Genomic DNA, 11,780 nt, shown 5'->3' with positions numbered 1-11,780 from the left:
TCTTGAATTTAAAATCATTAATATTTTTAATTGACTGAAAAATATTTCTGAAAACTGTGCATAAATAGATGAAAGAACTTACTGGTGGAGTATCTTGGATCAGGGTTGGTGCTGTACCACCCTGTTGCTGCTGCACTATTCCGCATGCTTTCCTGGTATGACGGGAGGTCTCCCATGTTGCCAATGCTTCCATTGCAGTATCCCCCCATTGCGCTGTGGGAGAACTGGGAAACGGTGTGCGGCATGTGGTAAGTAGTGGCCACGGTGGCGTTGTGGCCCATGGAGTGCTGTTGCATGCCGGTCTGAGACACCTGAGGCTGTCGGTAGGCTCCCAGTGGAGAGGTTAGGTTCCCTGCGCCGTCCATGGCACTAAACTTCTTGTAGGTCTCCTCGATTGGACTCAAAATATCTGTCACTGAAAAAGGCGTTGTGTGCTTTGGGCTCAACGACATGATTCAGAAAGCAGGTAGATTTTTGTGTTTGAGCAGATCAACTGTGTTGTTGTATCGGCTCTCTCCTTGGTGGATGTCTACGTAAGAGAGTGCTTGTAGTGCGCCTGAGATCCTATTGATCGCCTTGGAGAAGGAGGCGAGCCCAGGGCGCTCTTAGCCCGGGTTTATTGGAGCCAGGAGCCAGGTTTACGACAAACACAGGGGGCGGAGCAAAACTCCTAAACCAGCAAACAATAGTCATTGACATTTTAGTGAAATAATTCATGAAAATGCACTTTGCTTTATATTAGGTTGTGTACATGAATAAAACGTGACTGAATATTTATGATTGTGTATGAACTGACAAAAACATACAGGTGAATAGTCCATTATGTTCAGCACATCAGCTGATCTGACCACATATGACTATTTTGCGTCAGTAGGGAATTCCACTCTTTCTAGAAACTTTGAGAGCACTTTGAACAGACATAAGGGCCACCGAGTATCATCAAAGAGGCACAATGAAGTTATATGACCAGCTCATCTATGCTTCTTAAGCATCATTTTGTCCCAGCAGAGAGGGACAAGTCCAAATAAGCTCAAAATGACAAAATGCTGAAAGGGAACGGCAATAGGGATCTAATCTGTGAGTATATCATACCACACATTCATGATCTGCAAAGGGAGACATGCCAAAACTGAGCAGACCAGGGCACATTCAGGCTTCATCATGGAATTAATTCTTATGAGGGAATATTTTTGAATGAAAAGCTCACTTTTTTACAATATATATAGGCTATATATATATATATATATATATATATATATATATATATATATATATATATATATATATATATATATATATATATATATTATTTTATTTTATTTTTTTAAATTTATTTATTTATTTATGTATTTATTCCAAATGCTTTATCAGAGTAAATGCAACATGGAGACATCAGTGCGCCTTAACCCGTTACGTCTGGTCAACATGCATTAATGACACTTCGCGTCTCGACCTGACATTGTAATCTCTGAACAAATTGACTGGCGCCAGGGGAAGACGCAGAGGAACAGACACACAACAGGGGGGTCAAAAGAGAAAACAGATCCAACAAACAGCAACAATACCAGTTCATTCAGCTTCCCTTTACAGACCATGTGCAACTTTTATTGATTTAAGAAGCATTATGACACATATAGCCTAGAAGTAGCCACTAATGGACGTAATCTGACTGTTATACAGTTTCTAAAATTCTATAATCATACTCATGATACTGTTTGAGCTGATGTTGTTTGTGTATCTCAGACCTGAACTGGAGCAGGTGTGCTGTTTGGAGGTTGTTTTCCAAACGTGAAATGTGTTGCTGTCTTATTGGAGAAGGAAACACTCGTCTACATGAAGCCACTAATGTAATTTAGCATGGCATGGCAGCAAGTAGGTACCTACCCTAATTGAACAAATGAAGATGTGACATGGTCAGCCATCAATTATAGCGACATATCAAGAACAGCAATCTCCGGTTTAGTTGATTGCCTGATTGTGATAAATCATTGTTCTTATGCATATTTCAGTAGCCGAATTCTTCACCCTTTTCCTTAGATTGCTTGGATCCCTCTGCGGATTTAATGTGAAGTGGTTTGACTTTTATTGTGGTTGAGGAAAACACAGCAATGCGAGCGTCAACATATTCCAAAGTAAACTGGAGTTGTCACAAAAAGACGAAGAAAAAACACACGAGGATCCAAAAGTAAATCAAATGCTCTTACTAACAAAAAAAAAAGAAGCTTTTCTCCTTAAAATGTCAGTGATGAAGAAAAAGTCACATTTATTTGGAAAATATTGCCGTACCTGTCCAGACTTCTGACAGCCATTTGCACGCTTTTGGTAGCGGCAGCGTGGTGTCTTTTCAGGGCGAAAAGAAAAGGTAGGCCTCGGCCCAGACCTCTAATATTATGTAAATGAGGCAAACCTCTCAACCTTGTGGATTACCGAGTCAGAGAGCAGGACCCTGGTCCACAGACCCTCCACATTAGGATCCCATAAAAATCTGGAGCCGACTCGATGCATACAAGGCTTATGAGAGTAATAGTCCATATTTATATAGTTGACAATTTAAGTCAACTTTTCCATCCAGTCCAAAGTGTGTGCGTAAAGCAGCAGGAGAAGGATAAACGGACCCGCCAAGGATCTACGAAGAAGGTCCAGTTAAGGTTGGCTGATGAATCTAAGACTTTAATATAGGAAATAATATAAAAAGAAAGAAAGTATTTGTGCTGTTGTAGTTCCGTTAATAGTAGGAATCAAGTTTACTCTGTTGGAGGAAATATCAACTGTGAGCGACGCTTGCAGAAAAATACATTGAAATGTATTTTTCTTGCCGCCCCAAAGGACGACGAGAAAGAAATATATTGTATTTTAAATGTAGATGCAATATATAGTATATTAAGATCGAGGCTTGATTTTCTCTTCGCATTGAAATTGTATCTCTGAATATATGGTTTTTAAATTATGTTTAATTTCCAATTTCTGGCCTTTTGCTTATTGTTGAACTGTTTCTGTCCTTCACCAATATTTTACAAGCTTAATTAAATTTTGAGTAAAACAAAGATAGGTGCTGAAATAATTCAACCCGGTGGATTTATGTGCATTAATATGAGATTTTTTTTTGGTGCATAAGCTTCTTATTCTTCCAAATAAAGAGTGTGATATTTTTATTGGAAGATTTAATCAATCTGACATTGATTGAACGCTGTAAGTGGTGTAAACTAGAATGTTATAACAATCCATTTATGTAGTTTATGTCATCCAGACCACCCTTTCCCGTTATCTTCAAACCCCCACTGCTCTGTACAACACAGCAGATGGACCAAAGCGACTGGTTACTGAAGTGCTTTTCTCTATCACGTCGTTGCTAGTTCAATACCCTGAGAGATGTGGAGAGATGGCTGAAGGGCTAGGGTCCTGACCTGCCATCTCAGCCACACACCGACTGAACCCGAAGTGCAGAGGACAGGGGGATTTATTTAGTCTTGCAGCCTTCAAATCTCTAACTTAACTTTTAACTCTTTCTCCTTATAATAGGATTTACGTTTTCACAAATGCCAGACATGACAAGAGGTTTGTAGCTTTCTCTTAACTTTCAAAGCAACTCAGGACATCTGGCCCGCTAAAAAATAAAATAAAATAAAGGAAAAAAAGAAGAAATAATGCCACGTTGAAAACTATTCAAAGTCACTGCAATAATGTACAAATAATAAGATAAATCTATCCAGGATCATTTGTGCGTAAAATTACGCACGGATTGTGAACATGTTTGTTGTTTGCTTGGTCTGTGGCCTCTGAACACTTATTCCATTGCTGGAAATTTGTTGTCGTTATATATTTCATCTGAGAGTAAACTAATGCATATCTTAAGACAGAGGAAGACTTTTTAAAACTCTAAAATCCTGGCGTGAAGCTACTTTAAAAATGTGATTACGCATTAAACAGCTGTCTTTTTTACCCGAGAGATCTCAATTCCACAAGCAGAAAATTATATCGATTTTACCTTTGAATACTAGCCAGTTAATTTCTGATAACGCACACTGAATAACTGCAAAAAACATTATTATTATTTTAAAATAATCAAACACTTTATTAGGAGGAGAATTGCGGCATCTTTCATTACTGACTGTTTTTATGTTGTCTTCGGCACTAGAAATATTCCAGCGCTTTTACGCACGAAAACTTGTTTCTCTTCCCCCAGAGCCTGAAAAGGAAACATATTTTGAACTCGACTTTCCCACATTCGGGCCACCAGTTTTTTGTAACACCATAAATTTATTGTTTTTTTCACTCCAAATTTAAAATTTAAGCCACATCTGTATTGTGGTCAGACCACTGGATGAAATGGCGTTCAAATTTTTTGGAGGGCATTCCACACCTGCAGTCAGTGTAGTACCATTTAGATCAAATACTTTCTCTCCTCTTAAATCGCCGAGCAGTGTGAGAGTAAAAAGCGGGCAGGTGCATATCTTTCAGCTGCGCTACTTGAAACGATGCGGTTCCTCAGCTAAGTAGGTTAAAGGTCCTCCCAAGTGGAGAAAGTATGTGACAGGCCTCTTGAAGACCTTATTCTTCTACAGGAGTTTGCATTCATTCACAATTAATGTCGCTTGATGGACGAAATGATGCTAATAGGGCGCAAAAAAACAGAATATGAGCTTTTAAGACATGGTGACCATAATCTAACAACTGTAAAAGATGAGCAGAAGTTAATATCGATATACTGGGAAATATTTGCACGGTAAAAGTTCTTGTTATAGTAAAAATTCAAGAATTTATTAATTTAAGTTTCAGATAAACCTGTGATCTATTGTCAGAAAACACAATACTGTACTGGCAATGTTGCATTTTGACAAATAAAAATATTTCTTCTTTGCAAAAATTATATCAGTTACTGTATACAACATGCAACCCTTTTAATTGCCAGAAGCACTTACAGTTACACTGTCACATTCCTTAAATGTCAATAGATTTTTTAGCATTCAAGCCAAGGCTGTGAAACGCCAAAGAAAGAGAAAGTGTGACCCTGTCTGAGTATAACACAGCATGATACACTGTTGATGGTAGAATAGCAAGAATAGTTGGTTGCTCTTTTTAAAGGAGATGTTTTTATCACATTCATGAAGCACTTTTAATCCACGAGTTACCTTCTAGATGTGACATTACAAGCTGAAAGTCAAGCCTCAGTGCTTAACACTGAAGACAAAAGGCAAATATATGTCAGCAATGAGTCCTTATTAGTTAAGGCCACTGACGGAGGATGTACTTTTACATTATTTATTTGTTTAGTGTACAAATCATTATGCACTCAACAAACAAACAACAAACACAAACCAGTGATGTTATACAAAGTCACTTTGCTTGTACCATTTAACTATGTTGGTCAGAAGAACATGATTTTTTTTTTTTTTTTTTTTTTTTTAATTAAAAGCAAACTTAAAATCTCCACCTCAGATGTTTTGTTTTACATATGATGATTAGGTTTGTTATCATAGTTGCATCTAAAATGAATTACCACGTAAAAATACAAACATAGATTCATTATTTCTCTATCCTGTCTATCTTCGCTGGCATAGGAATGAAGAGAAAACATCACTGCAAATTCCACCATTTTGGGTTGGAAACATGTCTATCCTCCTGAATTTTTAGGTCCTCTGGGTTCTGTAAGTGCTGCTGCCCTCTGCATTGTTCTGAGTGGCAATATTTTAGCATAGTTGTTCTCTTTTGTAACAACAATTAAAATACACACAGCAGCAGATCAATGCACATTACCAAATGCATTGCAGAACAAAGCAGATCGTGTACTTGGACTGGGTGCTTGGTTCCAAGGGTACCTGGTTCGTCCACTTCTCTTTCTGCATTAATTGAGGCAGCAGTCAGGGCAGGTAAACAAAGCTTTTAGAGAGTATGGTAGTGACTCAACAACAGCTCACTCTGTAGATTTGTTACTCAGTTACTCACATGGCTGAATGTCCTTTTTCTGTGTCCATAGTTGCCCTTGACAATCAATTGATGTGGTAAGATGACGTCCTTCTGATTACATGTAATGATCTTAATAGTCTGCAGTTAGAGGACTTTTCTGAGTATTTTATTTGACGATATGTAGCAGATTTTATTTGTGTTTACAGTAGGAGCATCCAGGTGTCTTGGAATGAACATGTGTCGAGTTTTCATAAGGCAGTGGAATTATATGACAGGATTTTTCGTGGAGTCTTTGTGATAAAGCTATATCAGAGATCAGGCTAAACATTTTCAAGTTGTAACAGGTTCAGTATTAAATGCGTTTGTTGAACAAAATGTGATTCTGACATTTTAAAGTAACTAGATTTGCATTTTGACAGATCTGTTCAGCAATTTTGCTTCAATACAACAGTTTACATTGAGTTTCAATGTAGACATTTTCTCTTTCAATATGTAATAAAAATAAATACCAAAAATAACAATACTAATAATAATCAAACTCGTTCTAAAATCTGAATTGCATGCAAATCGCTGCAATCTCTATCAAGTGTGTCCTGATGTCCATTTATATCTGGAATTCATTTATTCTGCTTGTTTTCATGTCAAGAGACACATCTTCTAATCAAAAGTTTCAAAGCACTTTGAGTGCTGTATGTGGAGACAGAAACTTCTAAATGGATTCACAACTCAGCAATGGAAATGTGAGCAGAAGCTGCATATCAATGTGGTGTTTTTACCTGTCTGTTTGTCCCCGATTTGGGATGCTTTTATCCAGTAGGCCACCTGATAGCCTACCATTATTTAGATGAATTCACATAAACACGTTGGAAAACTACTTCATGGACTGAATTTATTGATCCTGACTCTTAGGAGCACATGCCTCACACTACAGTCTGGAATATAAAACCTATTTTTACTGCACAGGGTAAAAAGATTTAATTTTTTACTTCTACCTACTTCCTTTCCAGATTCAGTCACCACATTCTGAAAGGAAGTTTTGATTAAATAAATTTAATGTCACATGCAGAAATGTAAAATTGTGCAGCAGAGTTAAACAAAAATAGAATATTTATATTAACTGTTCTGTAAATTAGTTTACTAATTTATTCATTAATTTATTGATTCATTTGTTGAACCATTTTACACTTAATATAATGTTTTTTTTACACTTAAATCCTCAAAGAACAAAGAGTGGATTGCTGCGTATGTTTTCCTAATTTATCTTTTTTTCTACCTTATTTACAATGCATTTTATAGTAGAAATATATTTGTCTTTGTAGTTAATGTTTGAAATAATATGATTTGGGCAGGGAGCTATTTTCTGTGGACAGTATATATATATATATATATATATATATATATATATATATATATATATATATATATATATATATATATATATATATATATATGTTGTTGTTGTTTTTTTCCCTTCAATAACAGGCTGTACACTTCACTGATCAATATAGGCCTGTGTTTATAGTACAGCACAACGCATACAGTCGTAGAAAAAAATATTAGACCACCCTTTATTTTTTTCAGTTTCTTGTTTATTTTAATGCCTGATACAATGGTACATTTGTTTGGACAAATATAATGATAACAACAAAAACAGCTCATAAGAGTTTAATTTCAGAGCTGATATCTAGCCATTTTCCATGTTTTCTTGATAATAACCAAAATCACTTCAGTTCTTACATCAATAGCTATGAAAACAGTGCTTTTAGGCATTCCATGTTTTCTTTTCTGTCTGTTTTAGTCACATGATACACACAGGAGTTAGTACTTGATTGCATAACCATTGCTATTGATGATTTTAGATGGTCTAATAATTTTTTCTGCAACTGTATCTAAAAAATATTATTTTCTGTAACAGCTGGAGCACACAGGATGCTGTTTCTCTTGTTGGACATACAGAAAACAGATTTATGCTATCCCATTGTATGTGAAGCAATAATTTTATCACGGAACGGTGGTGAAAAGTCTGTGTCAACATCAATAAATGCCAGAATAAAACTCAATTTTCTGTCCAGACGATTGAAGGAAGGGGAACAATTAAAACAAAGTCAAACTCATCAGTGACCAAGGCTGTAAAATAACCACAGAAAAATATGGACTTTAACTCTACATTAAATATGTGAAGGGGGTATATTGTTTTTGATAGGTATTAAATCGGAACTCTTGGTGTGGAGTAATTTAACAGGACGAATAAGTGTTAAAAGTTATAATGGCTTAAGGAACAGCGATGTAAACAATAATGAATGCAAAACTAATATATACAGAATAAAGAAAATGTAAATGAGTATAAAGTGGAAAATTACATAAGATGTCAAAACGGTTTATCATTTATTTTTTATATGTATATTCTTACTGATGAATCCCTAAACACAACCTGGTGTCATTTACCATTAGAGAGGGGATCATCTCACGACCTGTAATAACGGAGAATGATATGTCAGCTATCAACAATGCTTTTCTGAATAGCGGCTTTTAACTAACCGTAATATATTGTAAGAAACACCGGTGTCACATGCGCTGATTCAGTCCACATTTAGTTTTATGTTATTGTTATTGTTGTTGAATTGAATGAATGAAATTATGAGTGATTTATTTCAGACCATATAAAACTTGACCCATGATTATGTTGGAATTATTGATGTACTTTGAGTTCATGCCATTTTATATAATATTAGATTGTCTTTAATATTGCGCAATATGCTATATAGCCTATTCTTATTTGACTGTGACTGCTTATAAACATGTAAAAAATATAGCAAAGAAAAAATATAACACTTTATTTGTAACTATATTGCCAAACACTGAATGGTGACCTACATTTTTATGTATTTTTATTCATCATCACAGCTATCATATTAGATTTTTGCACAATAACATTTTTTATGATTTAAGCACTTACTAAGCATCCTACAGTTCCCATAATTCCATTGTTCTTCATCTTTTATGACTCCTTTGGAATCAAGGAGATGCATCTGGGACAGGTTTGCTTGTAAAGCTGTAAAGCCTAGTTAATAAAATTACAAACAGGCAAATGTGACAGTTTCCTGCCATATTTAAACTGTCTTATGTCTGTTTTCCACATTCCTGTCTTGTAAATACAAGTGTGCCTGAAGCTAATGGCTCTCCCTCTTGTTGGTTTTGTCTGGTCCCGTTTCAGTGGTTCTTTTTCTGTGGAAGGATGTCAGCTCTCTGCGCCTGGTCATCCCTGAGGACGCTTGATGTCATCTTGTCTACCTGATCATTACGCTACCTGCTCTCTTCTACAATGCTGCCCTCTCGCTGCTCCACCACTTGAAATGCTTGGCTGGCCTCTTCTCTGAAGCCATCATGAAATTGTGTGCTAAAACGCTGCAGACACTGTTCCTCCTCTCTCTTTTTGCTCCAGCCATGTGTGCACAGGAACCAGAAAAAGATTCCTGCATGCAGAGAAATGCTGCTTCAGTGTAAAACCACACAAAACACCCGCCAAACATTTTTTTTAAATTATGATTTTGATGCTTGTAGAGACTTTTTAACAATGCACCAACAATTCATGACCTGATAATGATAACAATGACAGAGCAGAACAGATACAATGTATTTTTAGATAAGAAAATACATGATTAGAAATTGAGCAAAGAGCAGGAAAAATATCAACAATAAAAGAATATGTAAAAGAAAACAAAACAAAAAGTAAAAATAAAGATAGGAGCAACAGAACAGAGCAATACGAGAACAGTCATGTGCCCATGATTAACTCACTCTTTGTTATTCTGTTGTATTTTATTATAATTTAGGTCATTTTGTTGTGATTGTGTATGCATTTTGCACAGTTTTTTATATTATGTTTGTACTATATGTACTTTTAAAGTAAGTACTTTAAAAGCCCAGCACTGTGAATTAGCCAAGACTATAAATACTCCAGTGTGTGGCAATGAACTGCAGTACATATTTGCCCCTATACAAACAAACATTAAAATAAAAATATAAAAAGAATAGTAAAGCAATGAAAAAAAAATTGCGACAAAATAGTATAAAATGAAGAAAAATACAACATGTAACATACTGCAAAGTAAATTATAGGCAGTAAGAAGCTATTGCGCAAAAGAAGTGCATTATAAACAAGTAAAAACTATTGTACATTGGAACAGAATGATGGAATAATTAAATGGAATAAAATGATTAGGTCATTTTACTTAGATTATTATCTACGATTATTTTCTGCTAGTCATATTTTACTGATATCAGTGGTATTTATATTTATGTTTTTTAGTTAAATTAGGAGGCATTCAAAAATACATATTTATTTGGGACTATATACACCCATAGTATGTCACAATTTGTAAAAAAATAAAAAATAAAAAAAAAAAATAAATAAATAAAATAAAAAAAAAAAATAATAATAATAATAATAATAATAGCTCTCATACTGTGTCAAACTGTGATAAATAACATGTTTCTGGTGAGAAAGATAGAAATTCAGAAGACACAAACAGCCATATATATTTAATAGTGATACTTTTATTTATATGTTTGTAGCCATAGGTTTTAGAGCACTGTATGTGTATATGTATGCGCTTTGGGCACCATGAAGGTGTGAAAAAGCATTATATAAGTGCAGTCCATTTGCCATTTAAACAGCCTTGTCAGTAAAGCTCACTGAGTTGAACTGAACTGAACTGAACTGAACTGAATTGACAGAAGACAGAGGGAAAAGCAAATAAAGAACACTGAAACAGCATAGAAGGAAAAAGCATACACATAGATGTATATATGTGTGTCTGTATTTGTACATGCATTTGTGTGTGAGGAACAATAACAATACAAAACATCCAACCATACGAGACATGTATGGCATGTTAAAGACGTTTGAGGTTGTCTGTTTAGGTGGATTCTTTGTATTCACCTTGTCTGTTCTTTCAGATCCACAGCTTTCAGCAGCAGTGAAATTATTACAAAGACGAAGCATGTACATGTTCTGGTACAACCAAACAAACCGCATTTGGCTTCATATTATCTATTCTGAACATACAAATGATCAGTTCATGCAGAGATAATTACTGCAAGTAAATACATATAAGGTCATATCTTCAATGCCTCTTCTATGTATATTTTTACACATCCAGATCTGTTGCATTCTGAGTGTAAAACAAAAAAAAAAAAAAAAAAAACAGAATCAGGATCAGAATCATGTTAATTGCCATGTAAGTAAACAGGGTTTACATTACTGGGAATTTGTTTTAGTAGTTTGGTGGATACATAGAACATGTAGTGGGTAAAAAGCATTCAGTCAAAAAAAAAAAAAAAAAAAATCTAAAATAAAATAAAATAAAATAAACAAATAAGATTCAATACTATCATACTACAGGGAGATTATGCATAAGAAAATAAACACATTAGGCTTTTTAGAATAGAATAGAATAGAATAGAATAGAATAGAATAGAATAGAATAGAACAGAATGCTTCTATTGTCATTATATATGTACTATGAAATTTAAAAGACAATTCTCTTGTGCAGTACAAGTATGGAGGGCAAATAGATAAAAAGAAAAAAGTATAAATATATATACAGTAAGAAAAAACAAGCATGACAACCAACAAACAGTACACATAAATATATTGTACTGTTGACCCTGGCTGAACACTGAGGATATCTGTTAAATACATATCCTTATTGGAGGTGTTGACACTGTTATGTGTTCAGTACACGTATTGCACTTGGATAAAAAGTGTTGTTGAATCTGGAGGTGCGGGCCGGGACAGATCTGTTTTTCACTGCGGACCACTAGATTTTCAACATTGCATTTCCTGATATGTTGAAGAACCAATTCTTTTGAGT

At 34.9% G+C, this 11,780-nt stretch overlaps 1 protein-coding gene and 1 long non-coding RNA gene across 5 annotated transcripts in view; one reads left to right on the top strand and one right to left on the bottom strand.

Annotated features, from left to right (window-relative positions):
• nkx2.4a (NK2 homeobox 4a) overlaps positions 1-511 on the bottom strand; it is a 52,034-nt gene extending 51,523 nt beyond the window's left edge. For all 4 annotated transcript variants that reach the window (XM_030126837.1, XM_030126836.1, XM_030126839.1 and 1 more), the window contains exon 1: positions 83-511. In XM_030126837.1, the coding sequence (XP_029982697.1) occupies positions 83-452 (370 nt within the window). In that variant the 5' untranslated portion in view covers positions 453-511. The remainder of the gene's footprint in view (positions 1-82) is intronic.
• Positions 512-2,471: 1,960 nt separating this feature from the next.
• Positions 2,472-11,298, top strand: LOC115414083 (uncharacterized). The gene is made up of 2 exons (XR_003934556.1): positions 2,472-2,648; positions 9,119-11,298. It is a non-coding gene; the product is annotated as an uncharacterized LOC115414083 (long non-coding RNA).
• The last annotated feature ends 482 nt before the right edge of the window (positions 11,299-11,780 follow it).

The sequence above is a fragment of the Sphaeramia orbicularis genome, chromosome 22 (assembly GCF_902148855.1).
Source record: "Sphaeramia orbicularis chromosome 22, fSphaOr1.1, whole genome shotgun sequence".
Taxonomy (NCBI): Eukaryota; Metazoa; Chordata; class Actinopteri; order Kurtiformes; family Apogonidae; genus Sphaeramia; species Sphaeramia orbicularis.
Note: the sequence above shows the minus strand (reverse complement) of the source record. Positions and strands in the feature narration are given on the sequence as shown.